The sequence below is a fragment of the Mchenga conophoros genome, linkage group LG12 (genome assembly GCF_057382185.1).
Source record: "Mchenga conophoros isolate Kocher_MC1m ecotype Shallow Benthic linkage group LG12, M_conophoros_male_GT1.1, whole genome shotgun sequence".
NCBI lineage: Eukaryota > Metazoa > Chordata > Actinopteri > Cichliformes > Cichlidae > Mchenga > Mchenga conophoros.
In genome coordinates, this window is record NC_140537.1 from 35774013 (window position 1) to 35799050 (window position 25038).

The 25038-nt window shown below is 39.0% G+C and overlaps 1 protein-coding gene across 3 annotated transcripts in view; it reads left to right on the forward strand.

Annotated features, from left to right (window-relative positions):
* cfap299 (cilia and flagella associated protein 299) overlaps positions 1-25038 on the forward strand; it is a 134221-nt gene that overhangs the window by 16554 nt on the left and 92629 nt on the right. For all 3 annotated transcript variants that reach the window (XM_085295531.1, XM_085295529.1, XM_085295530.1), the window contains exon 3: positions 2137-2227. In XM_085295531.1, the coding sequence (XP_085151657.1) occupies positions 2137-2227 (91 nt within the window). The remainder of the gene's footprint in view (positions 1-2136; positions 2228-25038) is intronic.

A 25038-nucleotide genomic window follows, 5' to 3' on the forward strand; every position in this document is an offset into this window, starting at 1 on the left:
AAAGTAAAAATTATACCTAATTTAAATTTGGTGAGTGTCCCCTTTGAGGTTTTTTAGCAATTTTTATTCACACAGAAGGCAAACATCTGCCTTTGTGTCCCAAATTTCATGCTGACGCTGTGGTTTGAAATCTATTCCTCACAACCAGGTAATTCTCTCCGTGCTCATAGCACGTTTTTCGGCCACACCAGCACAGATAACCAGCAGAATGAGATGTGCCTTTGTCTGCTTTCCCAAGATCCAAATCAAGTTAAAGGTGCTGCTTCGGCAAAATGAAGACCAGCTCACATCACAGATAAAATATAGCGCACAAGTGCCCAGAAAACATTTTGACACTGAGTAACTGTTGACTGGAAGTATTTTCTAAATATCCAGTCTTGGTTAAAAGTTCCAAATTGGTTGATGAGCCCATGTCAAGAGGTGGTTCGGTGCAGATTAGTAAGAATTTTCTGTTGGATCTAAAACTTGACACCCATATAAGCACTAATATTAAAGAATTGAAAATAACACCCAGGTATTATTTTTAGTTATTTTAATAGATAGATAGAACCTTATTAATCGCTCGGGTAGATTCCTCCGGGAAATTCAGTTTCCAGTAGCAGAACACGGAAACAAATGTTTCTTTTATTGTTGTAATCCTAATATGTTTGCCTAGGTCTCTCTTGTAAATGAGACATTAAGTCTCAGTGGAACTAATAAAATCAAACCCACAAAAATACATATAGCTACATGGTACAGACCATCCAAGAAGTTCTGCTCACTCCAAGTGAGTGAAATTCTGCCATTTTATTAGTGAGTTACTTAGCAATGGTTAGCATGTGCGTCTGTGCATTCAACCCATTCCATTTATAAATTCAGATTTGCTAACCAATCCGTATGGCGTTAGCGCGTCGCCATCTCGTCCAAATACTTTCACTCCTTGCAAAAAAATAAAAAATAATGGCAAAAAAGCTTACTTTGGTCTGTTTAACTAACTAAAGAAGAAAGAACAGTTTGTTTGGTCTGTTTAACTAAATATTTTCTGAGTTGATTAACGACCATTTTTAATGGATCAATTTGTCCCACAATGCACTGTTGGGAAATGGGCTTTGATGATATCATTACAAATGAAGATGAAACTGCATAAATATAAAGTTGAATTTAGGTGAAAAAATATTAAAAATCTTCATAGTTCAGTTCCACGTTATAAGTGAAATACTTAACTCAACACTACTTGAAAAATTGGGCATAATGCACTCATGGGAAATCTGTCGAGAATTTCAGATTTTATTTGTGTTCATCACTGTTCCAGAAAGCTGAAGTAACACCGGAGTTGCACGTTCTACTTTATTGTAGCTTATTTAAAGGCTGTTCTGCTTCTTCTTCTTTTTTTTTTTAAATTTACATTCTTTCTTCTTCATGTTTTACCACAACTGAGAAGTCACCAATGGCCTGTTTACTGCCTTTAAGATGTTAACTTGGTGTGGGTCTGATGAATGTTTTGCACAGTCGCTTCTGGATGCGTGCCAAAGTTCTGCTGCTCATACTGCAGTGTTAACTGTTCAAATATTAGTGCCAGTGTTTTTTCAGGTGTGGATACGTTTGTGTGCGCCAGAAACAAGTCTCCATGGAAACAGGCTGGCCTAAGTGTAAAAAGTAAAAAGTCATTGAACTCAGATATGATTAATAGCATCTTGCTGGAACATTCTGCTGATTTTTGTACATTTAAGATGTATTTAGAATAAAAACCCCTACTTATTAACAACTTAATTTGATACCTTCCGTTAAGAATTTATATGTGGAAGCGTTCTCAGAGCTAGATAAGCTTTGGTGAAGTGCTGTGGATGACATACTAGATGCTGGCTTGAGTCTGCGGGATTATACTTGCAAATTGAAAGGAAAGTCATGCAGACAGAGAGCGGAAATATCTCTCTTCTACAGTGTCAAAGGAGATAAAAAACAAATCAATGGCCAATTTTTAATTCACTTTTTCTTTATAATGTTTGATTATTTGCTCATGTTAGAGCAGAAGGGGTTCAGACTGCCCTGTAGCAACACGAAGGTGAAAAGCTTCCATTAAGAACCTTTAAGGCTTCATGTGACTTTTTTTCAGGTTAAGAGAAACATTTCAAACCGTTTGAGTGTTGTCTTTTCCAGGACACTGGCAAGTGCAGGAAAAGAACTCAAAGATAACTTCCTGAAAGCCCTGGCAGAGCGAGAGGAGGCCAACCGCAGTGGGAAAATGACTGTGAGTACATTATTACAGCACTCCAATTGCTACGTAATGGGATTCCCCTCAAATATTTCTGCAATTCCATTAGGATGGGAACAAAATCCATACTGTGTCAAGTTGAGTGGAAATGCCCTCCCCAGTTCCTTCCCAAATACCATGAGACCCAGCTGCCTACCCGTTTCTGATCCATAAAACTTTGTTTACAAAAACTCAAACTACCTGGTCCCAAGTTTGCTTTTTGGGTTGAACCACTAAGATCGTTTCTAAGGGGGGCCTCACCTGTGGGGCTGTGGTGCCGACTTGAAGTTATATAAACTTTTAGGGGAACACGCTCAGCTCAGTATTTCATCTGGCATTGCACAATAAAATGGAATGATTAGTCTTGCTAGTGAAGTGAGCGAAGCCCTACCCAGACCTGCTGTTTTAATGTCCTTTTGCAGATAACCAGTAAATTTAGTCTTGGACTAAAGTGGACCTTGGAGAACCTTTCACCTGTAAAGATTATCCCGAGATTGTTACTTTATGTGTACTAATCACACCGAGTTTAAGGCCCAGATGTATTGTTAGTCAAATGCGATGAAAATGAAGGCCTTCAGTTGAAGAGTCATAAAACTGCATTCTTGTTTTGTGCCGAAGGTCAAATTTCTCAAGTTGGGAAGCACTTTGTTAACTTTATTGTGATCGTGTACTTCTAACGTCAATCCAGCAGGTCTTTGGGTGACTCACATAGGGTTAGGGGTAGTTTGAGTTGGATTTTTGGAATTCATATGAAAGGTTGTCTCATGGCGTCTGCATCTTTTTCACACATCTTTTCTGGGGAATCGTGGTTGAAGAGATTAAGTTGCTAAATGTTTCTCTTTCACAGTGCAAAATGTGGGAAGGAAAGTATTTAAATTGTACTGAATGTAATTCAGAAACAAGCACTTCCTATTTAGGCCTAATGTAGCCATGGATGGTTCAGCGCTGTGACTTTGTATTCAGCGTGAATGTTTAGAGCTGAGCCCCACATATTTCTGGTCCTCACCCATATGGAAAAGAAATAGTAAAAACTTATATGTGATTACTCATGAAAGTGGCCACTTCCTCATTACTTTCATACATTGTTTTAGTAAGTATCCAAAACATACAAGTTTCATTATATAATTTTTCAAGGGATCTTATATCTGTTTTCACTCTTATATGCTTTTCATACAAGTTTCACACAAGACAGATACAAACTTTATAAGATTTATATAGATCTTTTCCATATGGGCAGTAATGCTCGTCTTCTGATTAAACAGTGCTGTCAAGGTTGTTAATAATATTTTGTGAATTTCCCCTTATATCAAAAATGCATTCTTCTATAGCTGCCTCTATTCAGTCTGAATTGCTGTGCTGTGTACAGACTGAAACATATCTGTAAACCCTGAGCTTACAAAGAGTTATTTTGATTAGTACAATACTTGCTCCCTCCCTTAAAAGGTTTCCTACTTTTCGATCCACTGATTTGTGCTGCTCTTGGTAGGTTGCGATGCCGTTATTGAATTGAAACTACCTGAATTGTTTTTTGTTTATAAATTTCAAATCCCATTATCACATTTTTGCAATTGTCCTGCTTAGAGAGTCTGGTTCTAAACCAGAATCTGAAGACGACAATGATATTTTATTTCTATAGTCTCTGGTGTTTCTGTTTAAAAAAAAAAAGTTCACTAAACTGTGTTCAAAAACCCAGTTTTAATTTTTTATACCGAACTTCATTGGTTTCTTGCATTTGTTTTTCTCCTCTCAGTATATTCTTTCATATCCTAATACATAACTGTTCTTTGGATGCATTGGTCCATATTCATTTAGACTGAGCCTTCAAAATAACTGCCCAAATAACTATCTGGAAGTGTTACTGTGTTACCAAGATGGTTTCTAAGTGGCAGGACTTGCTTATTTCTGGGTTTTACTTACCCATCTGTCCAGTCTCAGACGTAGCTGTTGAGTGAGATGTTTTTGGATCACAGGCAAAACCTGTATGCTTAATTAAACCTAGATGCACTAGGGAAAGATTTCAGCTCGTGACCATGAAGCTGACTATTTTCATTGCAAACAGTTACTTTTAACATAATTCTCAGTCTTTACTTATATGATGAAAGGAATGTGGACCATTTGAGGGCATGTACACTGCATTGTTCTGCAGGGAGTGTTAGTGTTGATAGACTTCAAACGATTCACTTCCAAGATGCTGGAGTAACAAAAAGGAGTTTTGTTTGACCTCCATTTACCTGCCCCTGTGGGCTTTGCAATTATGAGATCACATGAAGTGCATGGAGGGGAGTAGGAGTAGTAACACCAAAAGCTTCCCTGCTGGTTGTTAACAGAGTAAACCCTACCATGTAAAAGCCCCCACTCCCCTTTCTTTTATCCCTTAATAACTTAAGCCAACTTTTTTCTTTCACAGAAACATCCAGTGAAAATGTATTATTTCTTCCTGCATGCAGAAAACAGAGTCATAATAAAAACAAGCAAACCGTTACAGTTTACATCCCTACCTCTGTTTTGCTGACATATTTTCCCACCTCTTCTTATTTTTCACCTTTTAAGAGTTCCCTTTGCTGAAAAATTGGATTGGGAAGATGTTTATTTTCCTTTCAGCTCTTTTCTGCTTAAAATTGAACCCACATTGGTGCGCTTAATACTCCTCCTCTTTGAAACTGTTTATGTAACAGGTCATCTTAATGCAGTTTGACGAAGCTTGACCTCATTGGTATATTTACATTACACAGATGTGTTCCAGAGACAACATTTGCACATGTGTCGACACAGAGTAAAACATATGTTGAGGCCAGTTCCATACATAGCTTCAGACTGGTATTGTACCATATGTATTGTTTATAATACATTCGCTGTAATCGGTTAGTGAGCGCTGATCCCAGTGTTATTCATAAATACCACACATGCTGTATTTCCATACTAACATGTGCAAACCCCCCCGAAAAGACACAAATACAGTCATGCTGCATGAAAAATTTGGGCTCAGTTTAAATTTCTTTCCTCTTCTCTCAGTTACACCTAAAGTCCCTTCAGTGAAAGTGTAAAACTACACCTGTTTGTCTTCGATAAGGTTCGATAGTAAGACCACCCGGCATCATAAAATGTCTCTCACACTGTTTAAAGTTAGCTTTTGGAAGGACTAGATTTAAGCTTCCTACCTGCTACGCACCTCAAACCTGAAGATCAGTTCCTCCAATGCATTCCAGGTCCTCGTGTCTTCATTTTCTTACTGTGCTCTAATGCAAAGCAGTTCTCGTCCAACATGTGTTTTTACTTTTTCCTTTCTTTTTTCTTTGTGTTTGCACATTATTATTATTTGAAGCATTTAATTTTAAGTGTGGTGCATGCTTTAAAAGACCCACAATTAAACACAGACACACTCAAACACTCCCAGCCTTTCTTCTTGGTCAAATCCACAGGGTTAAGTTTGTTGCTTAAAAACTATCACATTTGAATTGAATTGAAATTAAATGATCAAATGACCTTATCTGTATGATGCAATGTGGAAGTTTTTATGGTTTTTCTTGTAAATCCATCTGGTGTCTCAAGTTTCACCTACCAAATTTCTCATAAAGGATTTCATCACTGAAAGGCTGTGAGGAGAAAAACCACACAATGGACAAGAAAGCAGAGTAATAGCTTTTCCTTTAGATGCATGACACATTCATTGTCATCTCTTGTCTGATTTGTCAACGGGGTCACTCCTTTGTCTTTCTTTTATTGTCACACTCAGCCTTTCAACTTTTAAGATTGAAATTACACCTGTCAATTAATTCACATGTTGGGTTATTCTGTCTCCTCTGTCCTTGCCCTAACAATGGTGTTAAAAAAGATTGATAGCAGACATGACTGTTGATGAAAAGAACTCATCTTTCCTTTGTGTGCTGTGTCACTGCACCCCTCCAGGAGCGTGACCTATTTAGTATTCACAGTGTTGACTTTAATGTATTTTTTAAATTTAGTTGCTTCATAAGTGTTCAGGTTGTAGTCAGCAGAAGGAGCCCTTTGCTAGCCGTCTGATCCAATGAACCTATAAGGCTTTCAGTGCCTTGCCTTTGTTGTGCTATTGGTTCCCAGACTCTGTTGCGAAAGCTGCTGCACTGCCAAAAGTTAGACACAAACAAAAGCTGCACCTGGGCAGCTCTGACTTTATTTGCACTGGGTAAGAAGTTAAGGGTTTTATCAAATCCAGGTCACACCTGCACAGGATGCCTGAGGGTGTCCATTGTTGCGAGGTTCACATTTGAAACTTAAGGTGTGCTGCCACCACCCACCCTGCTCCCTGTTTGTCTTCAGCTGTTTGTTGAAAGGCTCTGATGTTGCAATTTCACAGCCAATCTAACATTACCTATGGAAGAGCACAATTCTGTTATATATGAAGCAGGGAAATGATTGACACTTCACAGGGCTATTTAGCCAAGGCTGTGACAAAGATTATGTTATAGATTAATAAAGATTAAATAAGAAAAAATTGTCAAGCTATGGTCAAATACATTACATTTTAATATTTGAGTGGAGAGTGTTAAGTGGTAACATTGTTTTTGTAAAACATTTAGTAACAACATTTATCGTTAATTAACATTAACCTGTGGCAACGCGAGCACAACATGAAGCTTTTTATGGTTTTGTCCCGGAAAATCAGACCTCAGTTAAATTGTGGTTGTGAATTCATTAAAAAACAAAAAAGTTTACGAATGTTTCCCCTTGTTTGTCTGCTCTGAATGGGAAGTTACTCCTGATTATCCTCCTAACACCCCCACCACCACACTCCCCTGCTGTTAAAGTCAAACCTGCCAACCCACACATTCCCACCCCATCCTACCTCCTGTTGTCGTGCCAGTTATTCCTGTTAATTCATTTAACTTTGACTTCTGTTCAGTTTTCATGTTTCACTCTATTCCAAAAGAAAGAAAAGTCAGTTCGACTGTCGACCACCTTTGTTTGCTGGGTGAATCCAGTCCTGGCTGTATCCAGAACGTTTTGAAATGTTTAGTATTAATTAAACTTAAAATCTCTCTTCTTTGTTATTTAGGACCACTATATTCAAAAGTAGATTATTTTATATAGCCAATAGTTTATGAATTGAATAAGTTGCAAGGTGGCTTGCAGATGCACTGTGTGCAAATTAAAGTAGTTCCTGCAGTATGATGGAACTTCTGTGTATCGTGATACAGCACACAAAACTTTGCCCCCACTTCTTTTGGGGGCTTTTGAATTTGTACAAGAAAATAAGACGCGGTACACAAAATACTGCCAGTGAACATAAATCATGCGATTAAAATTCGCCTTAAACCATGTAGCAGTTTATTAAATGAATTCTTCACACAGCAGATTTGATTAAAACTTGTTTAGCTGTTACATTTGATGGCTAAACCTGTGCCTAGCATGTCTAAAACAGTAATGGTGAAGCAGGTGAGCAGTGTTTATCACGGAGAAAAATACCAAAACAGGAGTAATTTTACTTTATCATCCTTTAAAAGGCACTCTGTCAAACAGGCCACAAATATTAAAACAGAACTGACAGGTTGATATAGAATAGTGCTGCACATTACAAAGATATGACATGCTCAACATGTAGTTTGCTACTGAGTAACATAATATACTGTCATCAAATGGTGATGAATCACTTATTCAGTTACAAAAATGTCTTCAAGTGACTGCAGAACATAATATACCCTGAAAGTAAACACCCACCGCCTTTAAGAAGCAATTACATGTATTTCTTATACTTTTAGTAAAGCCATCAGTCACTCCGTAACAGCAGGCAGCTTCATTCAAGAATGCATTGGGCAAAATGCCTCACAATCAGAGTGTAAGGTATGTTTGCTCTCAGATCATTTCCAAGCAGCAAGGCTGTCACAGAAGTCAGTGTCTTGTGTAAGGACTTGCAAAAAAGTGAGAAAACTGTCAGGAGCTGAATTTGCATACTAAACACTGCCTGCTTGTCACCTATGATCATCCCTCAAATTAGATCCAGTTTCCAATTCTAATATTTGCTAATGTTGCCTCAAACTGCGTAACGACAAACCAGCTTTTACTGGATGACTGAGTGGTTTAAGAATTGGCACTAATATCTTTGTTTTTTGTTTTGTTTTATTATTATTCTCTATTTTAAAAGAAAATTGCAAGAAGGTCACAAAGACGTGGGTATTTTTTTCCAGTGTACTCAGTGTACTCGTCTTTTCAAACCTCTCACATGTTTGGCTTCCTTTAGTCTGGTGTGTTTGCAGAGGTTTAACCATACATATATGTCTTAAAATCATATCCTGCCAATACATACAGTTATTCTGCTGTTGAATAATGGACAATTATTGGTTGAAAATCAATTATCCATGAAAACTCAGCTCTCGAGAAAGAGTAAAACATTTCTCAGCTTATGTTCTGGGTTTTTTTTTGTTTGTTTGTTTTGTTTTTTTTATGTTATCCGATTTATTTTACTTTTTTGTTAGACTAATTTGGCTGTTTAGAAATTATTTTCAGTCTCCCACCCTTTCAGTTGTGGAATTCAGCTGGTTGGCCTGCGCGGCGTGTCTCATGCCCCGAGGGTACATCCTGCATAAAGGAAGTGTTTGTCTTTGGTCTGTGGGCCCAGCGAGTTCTGTATTGATAAGCTCCTGTCGCTATAGATAATAAGGTGGTCAGTCATGCAGCCCAGAGATCAAGTATAGCATTGAAATTAAAGAGGAATTCCCAGCCCTATTGCATTTCAAGCCGTGTGTGTGTCCCTGCTGCCCAGTCCCTTTGTCCTTGTCATGGGCAGTAAAAATAACAATGGCAAGTTTGATTTCAAAGCAGCAGGACCAAGGTGGACAGCCTTTAGAAAGGAAAGAGTCCTGCAGGGCTATCATATGACCTTGACTTGAATGGTCACAGAGTTGTGGAGAGGTGGGGATAAGGCCTCAGCAGTTTGCAACCATCTATCAAGTGGACAAAGAGGACATTTTGTCTGGAAAAGCAACCATTGTGATATTTGAGAATCACCTAATCAGGATCTATTTTCTTTTTAGTTCCACGGCTTGATTTTACCTGAGAGACACACAAAAATCTCTATATGATATACCCCAAATCACGCAGAAAAGTTATTTATTCATTAGCTCTTACTTCACGCACCTTCTCCTTTTTTCTTCTCTCCAGTTTTGCTGGGGCTACACTTTCTCACAGTTGCAGGTCTTGAGGAAAAGCATAACATTTAACTGTGAAATATTACTCTTGGCTGATTACAAGACATGGATTTCATGGCTAGTGTCTTAGTCTATAAAAAGAAAATGGATAGCCAGAGCATTATGTATTATGTTAGTCTGTGCAGCCAACATGGCAGCTGTGCCCTGTCTCTCAATGCATTGTATCTGCCACTGGGGGATATAGAAAGGAATTTGGAAACTAAAGATCAAACTGGCCTCATGTTTTATGCAATAATCTTTTAGAGCGTTTGATAATCGATCGTGGCTCAAGAGTTGGGAGTTCGCCTTGTAATCGGAAGGTTGCCGGTTCGAGCCCCGGCTTGGACAGTCTCGGTCGTTGTGTCCTTGGGCAAGACACTTCACCCGTTGCCTACTGGTGGTGGTCAGAGGGCCCGGTGGCGCCAGTGTCCGGCAGCCTCGCCTCTGTCAGTGCGCCCCAGGGTGGCTGTGGCTACATTGTAGCTTGCCATCACCAGTGTGTGAATGTGTGTGTGAATGGGTGGATGACAGGTTGTGTAAAGCGCTTTGGGGTCCTTAGGGACTAGAAAAGCGCTATACAAATACAGGCCATTTACCATTTACCATTTGATAAATGGCAATCAAACGATGCTAATAATAGATTGATCTGAATCATGCATATTTTAATTATTTGGACAGGCTCTCCTCTAAGAGAGGAAAGCTTTTGACAGGAAATAGTTCCTTGAATGAAAGCACAATTAGTTGGTTGAACTTGCAAAAGCCAAATCCAACGAGAACATGCCATGGGCCATTTGGAAGCTGTTTCAGGGTGGATGAAAGGCTTGTTTACCCATTAAATCAAACATCACATCGCACATCAGATCTGTACAAGAATGCAAGTGGCACTTATATTGGCTCGCCTCTCTGTTTTGCCACTGAAAGCCTGGATGAGCCCCACTGTAATGATTTCTCCTGTTCCCCCTGCATTCTGTGAACAGCTGCTATTGTCCAGAGACAACATCACCCCAAAATTGGGGCCCCTGGACCAATTTCAGAGCAAATGAAAACGGATACACTTAATCTAATCTCTCTGAATTTTTTCCCTTTTTTGCGTGCGTTAAAGTTGATATTCTTTTCAGATACACTGGGATCACATGTGGGCTGTGGACCATCATCATTAAAAAAACATTTGCCACTGGGAAGATTGAGAGTCATCTTAAGCTGTCTACTTGGTATCCGAGGAAGTCTTGCATTAAGTACACACCATCTGGGTGCCTGAAGAAAATATGATATCACTTTGTCTTCAACGGCACACATATTTGGACACAGTTAAAGAGTTATTCGAAGGCTGATAATTGAAAGGATTGCTTGGTTTTCTTTAGGTCTTGTGTTTTATCTTGTATAAATATCTCTTAAATCAGGACACCAACTGTAAATACACCAGCTTCCTCTATTTTGTATATTTCACAAAGTCTGAAGTTTAAGTTATGACGGCAAATGTTTCCACCAAAACCATCAATCAGTACTTACTATCCATTATTTTTATGTGGTGTTTGGTGTGTTATTGGAGGAAGACATTTGGCTCGGTTAACCGTTTAACAATTGCTGCTGGTAATATAAGCAAAATGTATTCTTTGCCTTTTTTAAAACATTGGATACAAGTTCACAGAAAGTGAAAAAGCGTCAGATTCAAGCAGCAGACATGAGCTTCCTCCATAGAGTGTCTGGGCTCATACTTAAAGGTAAGATGAGGAGTTCAGTCATTTGAGAGGAGCTCAGAGTAGAGCCACAACCTCTTCATATCAAAAGGAGATAGCTGAGGTGACTCAGGCAGGATGCCCCCTGGATGTTTCCTAATGTAGGTGTGGTGAAGTGGCTTAGAATCACATTATTGTTTCTCTCTCTCTAATCAGATCCTAACCAATGGTATTGGTGATCATTGAGGGGGACTTTATGAGCAACCTGAAGTTGAGTTGAGTTTACATGAGACATTTATTAAAATAGGACCGTTCCACGAGGTGTTGCGGGCATGTCCCACTGGCAGGAGCCCCAGGGCAGAACCAGGACATACTGGAGAGATTGTATCTCTCGGCTGGCCTGTGAACACCTTGACATTCCCCTGGACAAGCTGGAGGAGGTGGCTAGGGAGAGAGGGAGGTCATGGCTTCTCTGCTTAGGCGCGTGCCCCCGTGACCCGGCCCCAGATAAGCAGCAGAAGATGGATGTATGGATCGATGGATAATAGTTCTTGTGGCATCACAAGTTTCTCTTGCACAAGCTTGAAGTAATTGTGATCTATCATTATTTACTGTCTCGTTATCATTTTCATGAACCTTGGTATGTTTTTTACTCGAACTCCCAACCATGTATTATGAAGATAGAGGGCTAACATCTTAAGTAGGGTCAAACATCTGCGTTAAATACTACCTCAAGGTTCCTGGCTTGTCCCTGGAGGAATGTGCACCTGCTGCAGCGCAGGCAGGTTTTCTTAAGACTCCTTGGGCTTAAAATCAACACTTTGTGATGCAGGGCCTTTAATAAACCTGTTATGCTCTGAAATATAGTCACTAAAATACCTTTAAATCAGCAAGACGCGTTTAAGTGCAGCAGAAAACACCTTGCCTTAAATCTATACTCTCAGTCACGTTCATTCTGAAATAACAAAATATTTAGTTTAATTGCGATGACAATGCAGCTGTATATTTAGCCCCTGTTTACATTTCCTCTCCATCCCATATCTCTTACATCATCCCTTTGGATTTTCCAACAAAACAGTGATTAGACTATTACAGCTTGCATCTGCACCCATCTTCTTCCTGGCCTCCTGTTCGGGATCTAAGCCAAAGGTGACTCACAGTCTGAACTCAACTTCTGGCACCAATCTTTAAGTAATTTTTTTACTACTGTGTCAACATGTCTGAATCTGAACTATTCCAATAATCCAGAAAGACACTTTCATGAAAAATGGAAAGCATCAGTGATCAAGGAGCAATGTGGATAATGTTTTTCAGTCGTGAAAAGATGAAAATTTACAATTCCCGATCTAAAAAAAACGACTCACCTGTTCTAAAACACAAGAGGCAAAATTACAGTGGTGTCTGGTGACATTAGCCAGTCTATTCATCATTTCACCTGCTTTGGTTCAGAGAAAGTTTGATGTAATTCTAAAAGTATGATTATTGAAATCCATAGGATACAAGTGTGATGGACTGGAACCACAGAATGTCACTTTTGTTCATTCAAAATTAAATGTCAGTCAGTTAAAACAGGCTTTAGCAACCACGAGGAAATGATGAGAGCCAGGCAGAAAATGATTTGCACTCCAAACCATCTCAAATGACCGTTTGGAAATAAGCTGGATTTTGGTCAGTAGATGATAAAATGTTGGAGTCCTCACGGTAAAGTTGTGTGACAGTTGTAAGCTCCACCTACTATTCCAACACGAGCAAGCTTTGAAAAAAATCCTTGATAGTACGATTACTTTGTATCATTTTAGGAAAACATAACTGACATAACATCAGTTATGTGCACGTCTTCCAGAGGTGTGCAGTGCATGCTTCAGCCCCTGTACCTTCTGGCTTACTCTTGGGTCCAGTAGCTCGTTGCTCCCTGCCATCTAGGAGCAAGTCCTGGAGTCTTTTTGATTTGTATCTTGAGAGATCAGCTGCTGCCGATGGACAGTTTCTCTCTTTCTTGATGTTTTGAAGAGGGAGTGATGGATCTGATTGGAAAACTGAGGAATGTTTAACCCTTTAAAGCCGGCCGCTCCGTTTTGCATAACTATTTTTAAATCCCGGTAGCACTGCAACCACGTAAGCTAGCGCAATAATTTTTTTTGCATATGAAACCGGAGGAGTTGTACTTACATCTTATACCATCAGCTTGTCCTAGGTCACGGTTTCCTTCCACATATAGCTTTGCAAAAACTGCATAAAAAGCACTAAAAAAACACATAATATTCCAGAAACACGCTTTGCCGATCCGATCAGCTGTTTGTAACACTTCCTACGTCCATCAGTGTGAACTATCACATGTCCGCCATTACCTGCCCAAAACCGGGAGTGACGTCATTATGCGGAAATGTAGTTTTTTTTTTTTTTTTACCATCAGGGCCTTATGAGCCTATACTGGTGTTTTTAAAAGTTATGTTTGACTTTATGACTTTCTGTGTCGTTTCTGGGATGCTTAGGACTCATATTGCACTGCTGGAAATAGTTTATTTTGATGCATATGCTGTTTTTTTTGCAAATTTGCATTATAATATTATTTTTTGTTTTTCCTGAAGTATATAAAAATTGGTGTATTTCAAAAATAAAACTATGAAGACACTTAAAATAAATTTCCTGTGGTGGGAAACTATTTTGTGCAATTTTTTTGGTATTTACAGTTTTGAGGGATAAGCCTGTTAAATTTCTCTAACTAGAAATATATGTTAAAAAAACAAAAACGATTTTAATTTTTTTTTTGTAGTTTATTGGGTAGTCTTAAAGTATATCTTGCTTTATAGCCTTTATAGACACTTCTAGGGACCATATTTTGTAAAATAAACATGACACATTCTAAAAGACTTGAATATGAAAATGATAGGTAAACGTGTAGTGGTGGCACTAAACGGTGTTCAATGCATTTATACCAACGGCTTTGCTTTTCAGACAAAGTCTACGACTATGTTTCATGCATAGTTCTTGTGTCTAGATATCATTAACTGGTGGTTTTGAATGTGAGGGAGATAACTATATAGAATAAAGCACTGTATGAATGCGTGGTTAAACGTGACTTACTGTTTCAGTGGTCAGTATGTCTAGAAATGCTGGTATATTATAATTTTACACTTAGATGTTTAAAAAAAGAAAATCAGACTTGGTGTGCGAACAGTTTTACATTAGATCCTTTAGGGACTTCCAGTATTCCCTAGCTAATCTTTTTGACTAATAAAGTAGCCCAGAAAGTGTTAAAGGAATCCATTTATGGCCCAAACATTGATACACAATCTGGGACTTAAGCTAAAGCTTATCTCCTCTTAGCAATATATGGAGCACATTTTTCAGAATCTTCTTTGTTTTATGACTACACACTGTACAGCTTTGGCTTTGTATTATTCCACCTGAGTAAATATTAGATGGCATCTCTCCTGCTCTCCTGCTCTCCTAGCATAGTGCACATGTCTTGCAGAGGTGTCCAGTGCACACTTCAGCCCCTGTACCTTCTCCCTTAGTCTTTGGTTCAGTAACTGTCTCATCGCTCCCTGCCATCTAGAATCAAGTCCAGGAGTGTTATTGATTCGTATCTTGAGATCTCAGCTGCTCCCGATGGACAGTTTCTCATTGGGTCAATATCAGTGTGTCTCTCTGTTTCCTGCACACATTCCCACTGAAATACCAAAGAATTGAGCTCATGTTTTTACTTTTGAGCTCCTAAAAGTCTTACAGGCCAAATTCTCAGCATATTTTCATGTCATTGTAATACATATTACATGTGTATGATGCTCTTGCCAGAGAGAAATGCAGATGGTTAGAATATATTTACAAAATCTGGAGGTTTAAGTTAATTATATTTAAATCACCTCCTTTTAAACATGGGGTATCTGTTGTCGACATCTGTTTTAATTCAAAGTGCATTCAGCTATATTACTTAACCTTTTTCTTTGCCATCGGGTTAAGAAATTATTTTATGAACAACTCGAAACATTAACACTAGGCAGAAAAGACTCACGCAAAGAACATAGTGTTATGGTGAGTCACATTAATTACACAAGGCTTTAGACCAAGTGGATAAAATGAAAAATAAAATGTATATCATGGTTAAGAATTATCTGACACTTTAAGCTGCTGTATTTAAAAATAGGTGCTAAGACTGATAGATGTATTTGCATTAATGAGTCTGGTTGGAAGGTAAACAAGAGTGAAATAAGTATACACCCTTATTTGTCCGAAAAGCGATATGTAACCCATTTATCTGATTCAAGATAACGAGCTCCGAAGACTTGTTTGTCATTTATTTTGAATGCTTTGGAGTGGCTACTCTTAATGTAATAGTCTCAAATTAAAGCATTTTCTTTTCCTTTTTAGAACTTGGTGTGTCACAGAGTAGTGACATGAAGAAAAAAAAGATTTTACTGGAGTTTCTGCAGCCCTGTGAAAAACTAAGTACACTCTGCTTCCATTGGAAATAAGATGGTAGGTAGCAGGCAGGTTCACGTGCAGAGTTTTCTGGAGTGAAGCGTTCAGGTGTGCGTCAGAATGCAGCAGTTACCTTAGAGAAGCAGCTGTTGTGCCCATCCATCTGGTAAGGCTTGTAAGGCCATTTCCAAGGAATATGAAGTCCATCATTGTAGAGCGAAAAAGACTATTCACAAGTGAAAAAAAGTTCAAGAGAGTTGCCAATCTTCCCAGGAATCACTGTTCCAGCAAATTCAACTTAAGATCAAACCACGCAGTTACCTTCTCTTCCAACCAATTTCAGTTGATCTGTTTTTTAGATTTTCCTTAATGTTGTTTCACCTTTAGATTATCTTTCCAAAAAGTTGATTCTGTTCATCAAAGGCTGGTGTCCTTCAGGTTTTAGATATCACCCTGGGTCAACACACCTGAATCAAATGATTAGTTCATTTACAGATTTCTGGAGAACTTCAAGACATATTGAGGAGGATCAAGGACACATCTAAAACCTGCAGGACACCGGCCCTTGAGGCCTGGAGTTCAACACCCCTGGTCTAAACGTAGCGTTTTCAGTGGGAGAGACTGAAGATGTCACTTGGATGAGTGACAAAACGTTTCATCCCACTGAAAACGTTACGTCCAGATGAACAGAAACTTTTTGGGATTTCCTTACATGGATGATTAAGCACGCATCAAGACATTTAGCTTGTCTTAAATATTTTAGTGTGGTTTGTTTCAGTGTTTGAAGTGATACACTTTGCTATTTGAAGGTACGTTTTAAATGAAGTTTATTATCATCAATATTATTTTGAATTTGTGCATCTTCAGCAGACAATCTGCAGAACAGAGGTGCAGTTTTGCAATTGTGGCGTCAAGCTTATTTATAGTGCCGTGCAGGTTGAGAGACATATGTCTGTATTCAGTGACATATATGTCACTGTAATATGATTTGATTATGTGGTATGCCTCTACACTTTGTTTAGTTGTTTTTAAATGTGCTGGTGGTAGCACTACATTTTCTTCTCCAGTAATTGTTGGAATCGGGAATGCTTATTTAATCTAAAATTCAATATACAACCTGAACCTAAGTAAGTGGCAGGGAAATGGATGGATGGATTTTCCAAACCTGTGTCCTTAATGTGGGAGCAGAAGCTTTAATGAGCTGCCAGAAAAGTCTTAGAAAGTATGTTTAAGAATCCAGTTCTGCATTTTCTGGTTGCAGTAACACAGTTTTTGGTTGAAATAAATACAAGAATTTGGCCATTAGCATGAAACGGACTAAAAAAGCTCACACCTATCATCAGAAAAGCCCAAGAACATATCACTCTGCTATTTTCCCTTCATTTGATTCCAACATGGAAATAAGTCTAGCAAGTTGCTAAATAACAAAGTTTATTACAAGAGCCTACCACAGCATTTTTTTCCCCTTAACATCACACATGCACACACAAATTAACACTTAACCACAGTTTCCTCAGTGGCTGGCAAGAACTCACCTGCTGCTTTAACTATTTTCTTTAGTTACCTACCAAAGTGGCTGGTACAGTAGATAAACTTCCAGACCACAGCCAGATTTCCCCCAGTATTTAGCTAAGAGCTGGTATTTACTTCCTTTCCTGCCCTCTTGCTGTGTGCAATGTATTTCCAGGCACCATCTGGCTGAGCTGATATGCCATTGGTGGACTGGCTGTAATATCGATATCTCCCTCATTTATCTTATCCCCTATAACACAAAAACAAAAGAAGATCAGCTCATCTTGTCTTAGCAGAAAATAGTCAGATATCAGGCAGCAGAGGCCAAGAAAAGGGTGAAAAAAGATAAACATGTTTGCACTACCAGACATGCAGCGTTGTTCTTATTGCTTTGGACAATGTTAGTGTTGTCTTAAACCACAAGCCCCCTCTTTAGTTATTTCAAAGCAAAGCAGAGATCAAATGAAATCACAGTCTCTATTATTCTTTTCCTCTTGCAGGGCTGAACTGAAGTGCATTTCATGCTTTAAAAAACACAGTAAAAACACTGTGAATTCCCTGCGTTGCAGTGTGACAGCCGGCGATTGCAGGAGCCTCATGGCAAGCCCAAAGGGGGAGCTTCTCAGCAGAGCTGCAGGCCAACTAAAACAGAATCATGTTTGAACACCTATTTCCACTGGGATGGAGGAAGGAGGGGGAGCGCTCCTTGCTTTAATCAGTCTTAAAACAGGCAAGCCTTTGATAAAGACCTTGCTCCTTACATTTATCTTCTTCCTCCAAAGGTTGTGCTGGCTTATGTCATCTACTTTGATCCCAGTTTTTTGGAGTGCAGTCCTGGGCATATCTCTGCCGCTGATAACACAACGGTCAGGTTGCAATGTAGAAAATAAAATTTAAAAAAGAACAACCCCGAAACCCTGACCCCCACCTTCCCTTCTGTAAGTGTATGAGAGTGTGTGGTATATAATACCTCACACATTTTTTTTCTTCCTCTTTATGGAAACAGGGTCATTAATTTTCCAAGGGCTGTCATAAACATCACCTCCTGGTTAAAGAGGAGCTGTGACAGGGTGCTGCCCCACAATGTGTGAGGGCAACAATATTTGACTTGGACGTGTTCCTGGTGATGAGGCCAAACCCTGCAGCAGGCCTCTTGGCAGATGTCATGCCTGAGTGCTTTGGAATAATGCTGATAGGAGCTGAGCTGGACTGGACTATACCCATGACAAACTCAGCTTTTATCTGTGCATCAGCATTCAGGGCACGCCAGGCAGTGGCACAACTCTTTGTCTGCACAGACTCAAGTTGTCATACAGTTAATTTTACGTCACTACTCTGCCTGACCCATTGAAGTAAATGGCTGTCCAAACTACACCTACCTGCTGGATAATAATAATAAAAAGGCAACTTTCCATCAATTGGAGATTGATGTCACAGTATGAGCAGCACAAGACACAATGGCTGAAAAACGCCCTTTTTTTAACACAGTGCTCCCCGTATTTAGTAACAAGGTATCTAAAGTTGGGGAAGGGAACAAAATTCAGCTTTGTGTTTGAAACCCTGACCCACAGCAATTAGTATAGATTTAGGAGATCATATTAACCCGAGCTTAACCTTCCTGTAAACACTAAAAGAATATCTGAAGACTTGGAGGAAGTTCACCAGGAAGACAATGGGAATATTGAGAATTCTTCTGCGTCATTAGGAAAGACCGGGATTAACGGACTTCCTGTTTGTGACTAGCTTGGGGCCAGACGAGCCTGTGATGTTGGCATTAAAGCGAGATGATAACCTTTGAAAGTATACCCTAAACAGGCCAGCCACAGGGGGCATGTTTTCTTTCCCGTGACACATTGAGCTGCCATTTAGGCCCACAGAGCAAATTCAGCTCGCCCCCTTCTCCGTCCAGCCCGGGGGATCATAAACTGATACTAAAGAAAGGGCTCACAAAGAGAAATTTACTATTATGGTTTGTAAAATAACTTTCAAATTACAAGGAGTGGAGGCGCTCTGTTTTGTGTCACAGTGGTGTGGTCACTGTAGCGCAGCCGTGTTTAAGGTCCACAGGTGTGAGCTATATGGTACAGAGCTCTGCAGCACTTGACCCCATTATCATTCGTCATGCCAGCTCAGTATGCTTTATTTATTTGATTGCCGTTCACTACAATTTGTCTGGGGAATCCTTATTAATGTCTTGATAATGTTTTCGACACACATAAGTGTTCTCACACATTTGTTCTGTGCTTCATGTTTTTGACAATCCAAGATAATTCTGTTTAAAACGAGACGGGGACACACCTTCACTGTGGAATCACATTTCCTATGTTGCTGTCTTGGTGACAGTTTGTAAACATACAGTTATCAGTCATATAATATTTTAGTTTAATATCGCCCCATCATATGGGTTTAGAGGAACAGATCCACGGGACATGCAGCTTAACAAACTGCACGAATGACAGTGTTGACATGTGATATAAACATATACATATAGCATTCAAACTCTAACAGGTAGGCATGCAAGCCTAAGAGAAATGTTTGGGTTTTTTTTTTAATATAAAATAATTTATGTATTATTTTTAAAAATGAAAATGTTTCTGAAAATAATCCTTAAATATAAAATCTTATTAGAAAATCTATCAAATTGCACATTGAATCCTGTAAGCAGTTAATCTGGAGTAAAACGCCCCTGGTGTGTAAAACACATGGCTTAATATAATGTGTTTGGCAGAAAACGACATTAAAGAAAATGTAGATCTTAATATGGAAATCACTTAGAGAACATAAACAAATTCAATTGCTGCTTGATATTTAATAAAAATGTTGATTATAGTTCAAAAATACTGTGTAATTTAAAAAAAAAACTGAAATCTTTTGAGGCCTTTCTACATAATACCCAACAGCTGTTGGGTATTATGTACATTCAGTGTGGTTACAAGTATGGTCTTCAGGTTGTTGTTTACTGTGCAAAAGGTAAACAAGTTGTATGAAGCTCTAAACACTGACTGGCTCACGTTCTGACAGTCTGTCCACGTTGCGGAAATGCTTTCACTGGAGCTTAAGCCTGTGTTAAGAGTGAGTTCATCCAGGCATGCCCTGTTTTAGCCTTCACCCAGAGTAAACACAACTAATAAGAGACTCTAAATAAACAAAGAGTCCTTACAAAAAATTTGCTGTACTACAGCTACAGCAGTAGAGATCAGCACTTAGAAAGAAGAAGACATTCATTTGTTGTGAATGACAGATGTGCAAGGGCACATTTTAATTATCACCAAAGTGTCCTTGAGCAAGGTGCTTAACCTCAGCTGCTCCAGTGGACCCCATTAAAACTAAACTGCGTGGGCGTGCTATGAGTGGGTGATCGCTGATGACTCCAGTCAGAGAATAAGCGAGTAAAGAAGGAGTCAACTTAACATTTTATGAAGCTGTTTGATGTTTGGGTAAATTTTTCCCCTTAATCTGAACAATGGATTATCAGATTTATCTAAACACACACTCAGAATACTGACGCTTTTATAATGGTTGCTCCCAAATGTGCGATTTTCATGGGTAATATGATACACATAGAAGTCGTCATTTGCAGTATCAAGTGTCAGCCACAACAATAATCCATCTGCCTAATAGTGTCCACAGGAATGTGAGTCCTCTGAAGGTGTCCCGTTTTATCAACCACCTGGACTCTAACAGCAGATCCTTTAACTTGTGAGGTGGGGTCTCACGGGATGGGAGGATCCCACATATCCTCAGCTGGATTAAACTTCCTTAAACAATTTCTGAACAGCCATCGCAGTGTGGTAGAGTTCATTATTCTGCTCCAACTGTCACTGCCACCAGAGGATGCTTTTCACAGTATTTGGTGTGCTTGGGTCATAGTAACATCCACATGAAGGTTTTCCGCCAGCGCAGAGCATCACTACATTGCCTGTTATTCCTTCTTCTGATTGTGCATTCTGCTGTCTTCAGGGCACCCAACAATCTGCATCTTCATATGCCATTTATTTTTACCAATAAATGACGAACCCATGACCAGGATTGGCTAAAGAAAGCACACTCATTAATGCAGTGTTTGCTGGTGCACCAGTTTGCCTACAACCCCCCCCCCCCTCGTTTTGAAGAATTGTTGACCTACCCATCCATCAAGATTAGGTTCTTGTCACTCAGGTCTTTAGGTCATTAACAGTTCATTAACTTCCAGAACTGACACCCACCGACCAATATGCCGGTTCCAAGTGCCTTTGTAATACAGTTGTTAACTTAACCTGTCAGTCATTATAATATATTCATGTCTGTTTTGGTAAAGGTTTTATTTCGAATTCAAATTAGAGTTTAAGAATAACACTAAATATGTATGGGAAAAAATTACGAAACAAATCATAATACATTTCTGTTGGAAACAACACTTTCCTTATGGGCGGGCTCTAACTCTGTAGAGCCAAGTCAAAAGAGTTATTGCCTCTATTCACTCATCATGACCACCAAACAGGAGACTCCTGCCTCATTGAGATGGCTGGCATTCTTGGTACTTTCGCTGACATGTTTGGTCTGTAACGAACAGGCTTTGAAAGCTTCTGTCAACGGCAGAAATGCCTAATAACGTGGAAAGAGTTTGTCTCAGGTCAAAAGAATTAACCTCTAGTTGTGTGCGTGGCTAAACTTGGATAAGAGTCAGACAAGGGGCATGATAGTCAGGTCTTTCAAGATTTATTTTGGGTCCCTCCCACTCTTAAAAACACACTTCAGTTAATTTTACGCAGCCTGCTTGGTATGTGTAAGATTTCCTCCTCATACCACCACACACCCTCATTGTTCCCCACATAAGGACACTCAGCATACTTTCAGATTAGCTGAAACTGAGGCCGTGGCATATTGGGTCGCACTATCAGGACATATGTTTGCCTTGTTAGCCTATGGTACTCAGTGGCTTAATGCTGGTATTTTAAATGGGCAGACTTGCAATCCTTCCAAACATTGCATTTTGTTTTTATTTACATTTTAAAAAGCATTTTAACTTCTTTGGAATTGGCGTTGTACTCGAGACGGAATGGATGGATGTTTTCTGGTCTGCTACCTTTGCAGTTAAGGTGTAGAAAACTAAAACCCTTTGATAAGTTTAGAACAAGATTTTATATAATTATATTAAATGCTTACCTGGAGATTCGGCAAAAATGTGCCATCTTTGTAGTCACACACTTCGTACTCCCAACCATCTACCCTTACTTGCCCATACCGTAACATAAACTTCTTAACAAAAACTAAGGTGGTCACAATTTAAAATCCCCAAAACAATATGCTCATATGTTTTTATTGAAGCAGTTAATAGCTGCAGTCCTGTATTAAAATGCATGATAAAAATTTTCCACATGAATCGATGAAAAACAGAAAAGTACAGCATCATCCAGAATCAGAGGCCATTCCCCTCTGTTATGTTACCTAAGTTGTGCCTTTAGAAATACATCTCTTACAGAAGGCACAACTTTTACTTTGAAGGTAAATGTAATTGGCAGCTGTCTGCAGACAAGTCAGTGTCTTCCATGCAAACCATGGAATGCAATAACAAGGATTTGTTTGGTGCAGTACTCTCTTTGCGACTGATTTCACAACAACTGCCAGCAACCTCCAGCAACCCCTCGCCAACCAGTCAAAGAATACACATTTTTCCCTAGTGACCAGAGGTTGCCAAGAGAGTCCAACTGGTCTCCAAGCCTGTATGGTAAGTGGACTAAGTTGGTAGGTGTGAATATCACAGTGAATAGGCACAAGTTAGTCTGAGGATTGGACTTAAAACAGAAGAAAACCAAGCTAAAGAGGACAATTTTACTTTCGAGTTCTGCGTTTCTTTCTCTTTCAGTGTGTTGCCTTCTCCAGCTTCAGATAAAACATGTGCTCACTAGCAAATGCGGAATTGCTAAAGAACCACAAAACCTCTTAAGGATGAGGTGGATAGATGGGTCACAACTGTGTGACTTTTATATGTAAAACCACTTTCTTATTGCCAATGTTGGCTTCATTTAACCCTGCCAGAGTTCTTTCCTCATCATTCATTAAGAAGTTCTTTTAAGGCCGTGACCAAGACTATTCCCTAAACTTCCACCAAGTACTTTCTATAAACCAAACCATAATCTATATTTGCTTAACCTTACCATGTGTGCACATAAAACTGAAACCATATCCTAGCCACAGAAATATTAGATCAGTCATTTGCTATTGTTTTTATTGTAAATAATAATAAATATTACCATTTAGGTGCATTTGTTGGCAACAGTTAAACCATAGGCCATTTCCGCACTCTGCATCCGCAGTACCACTTTGATGAACAATCTGACCATTAAACAGTTATAGCACAAGTGGACTATTTAGACATATATATTATATTTTTATGGCATTATAAGCTTTAAAATGCAATATTTAAGAACTCTATAAGCAAAGCTCTCATATTACCACATTGAGATTTCTTAACATAGTTTCATGTCTCCTGAATCCAATCTAGACCTTCAAAGGCCTAATCATTACCTTGTTTTGCAGTGTTTATTTCTGTCTGCTCAATCTTTAATTACCAAACTGGAAATCAATCTCTTGCAGGTCTCTCATTTGTTTGTGCTTCACCACTTAAATTATTAGCTGCATTTACCCACCAATAAAATTGTACCACTGTTTTTTTTGAGGGAAGATGAATATATGCCAACTTTCTTCCACTGTCCCTCTGACAGAAAGTGGTAATCTAGAAGCTTATTAGTGGATGTAGCAAGTTTGGTCATATTATACTTAATTACAGGCCACGTCTACAAATCTTCCCATTTGAAGCTGGTAAATTGTGAACAAAGTTTTCACAAGTTTTCCATCAAGTTTTCATAGTTGCCGTGTACAATGCTCTCAATGTCAACCTAATGCTCTGTAAGAATCTAAAGGTTAGCATGCTAAAGGTTTAGCATGTTTAATACTTACTCCATGGACAAAACTAATTGAATTAAGTGCAAGCATTTCCTTTAAGCCCTGCCCAACCCATGCCCTAACAGTATTCATCTGCCTTAAGAACCGATTGTGCTGTGTACACTTTCCCTTTCAAGGCCTTACACCTGTGGCTTTGTCTGCCTGGGAATGTGTCCACAAACATAAAACTCTGATAATACTGCACCTGTTTTATGAGTTATTTTAAGCAGGGTAAACAATAATCATGGAACAACTCATCATTATGCCGTGAGCTGAGCTATTAACATGGTTATGTATGCGTGTACGTTAGCTTCAGTTCATAGTCCCACAATTCTTTATACAGCTGCAAAAGCTCAAGAAGTTGGGGTTTTAGTTGAAGGCAAGTTTTTATATTAATGATTGTAGTGTTGAAAAGCTGTCTTATGGCTTTCAAAACAGACAAAAATTATTGTGGTCTTGAATAAAGAGGGGCAGAGAGCAAAGTTCATGCACTTCGGGCTCAAACAACCTTCCTCGGGTCATTATTATGTTAAAATACACCTGTGTAAGCATCCTAAATCATGGTTCAGGGTCCAGCAGTCTTGTTTGTACTGACCGAGATGCACTAGATTCAGACTGTTTCCTAAGTCTACAAGTCTTCTCCCCATGCAGAAGCGATTAATTAAGATTTATGAGGTAAATATCTCAAACACGAGGGAGTGCTCCGTCTGAGAAGAGAGTAAGAGGAAACAATGTAAAAAGTTTTAATGTTCCTGTTCCTTTAGTATCTGTTTATACAGGATAATTGTTACAGATTTTGTACGTTGCTGAGTACAAATGCTAATGTGAACAGAAGCCTTACTTAAAGTTGGACCCAGTCAGTCTGTACCTGGCCTCATAAATTTCAGTCAGAGCCTAATCACTCAGACTTTATTCTGGCATATTTATGTTTAACTCACTTGTGTCTTGGCACAGTCTTCATCAAGGTGTTTGCAGATTTCAAGAATCAAGAGTTTTCTAGGATAAGCACAAACACACCATGAGAATAAATCATTTCACTTCTTATTTAAAAGCCTATATATATACCTCCAAAAGAGCACCTTCAACAGAAACCCCTTTGAATCCAGGGAGCACT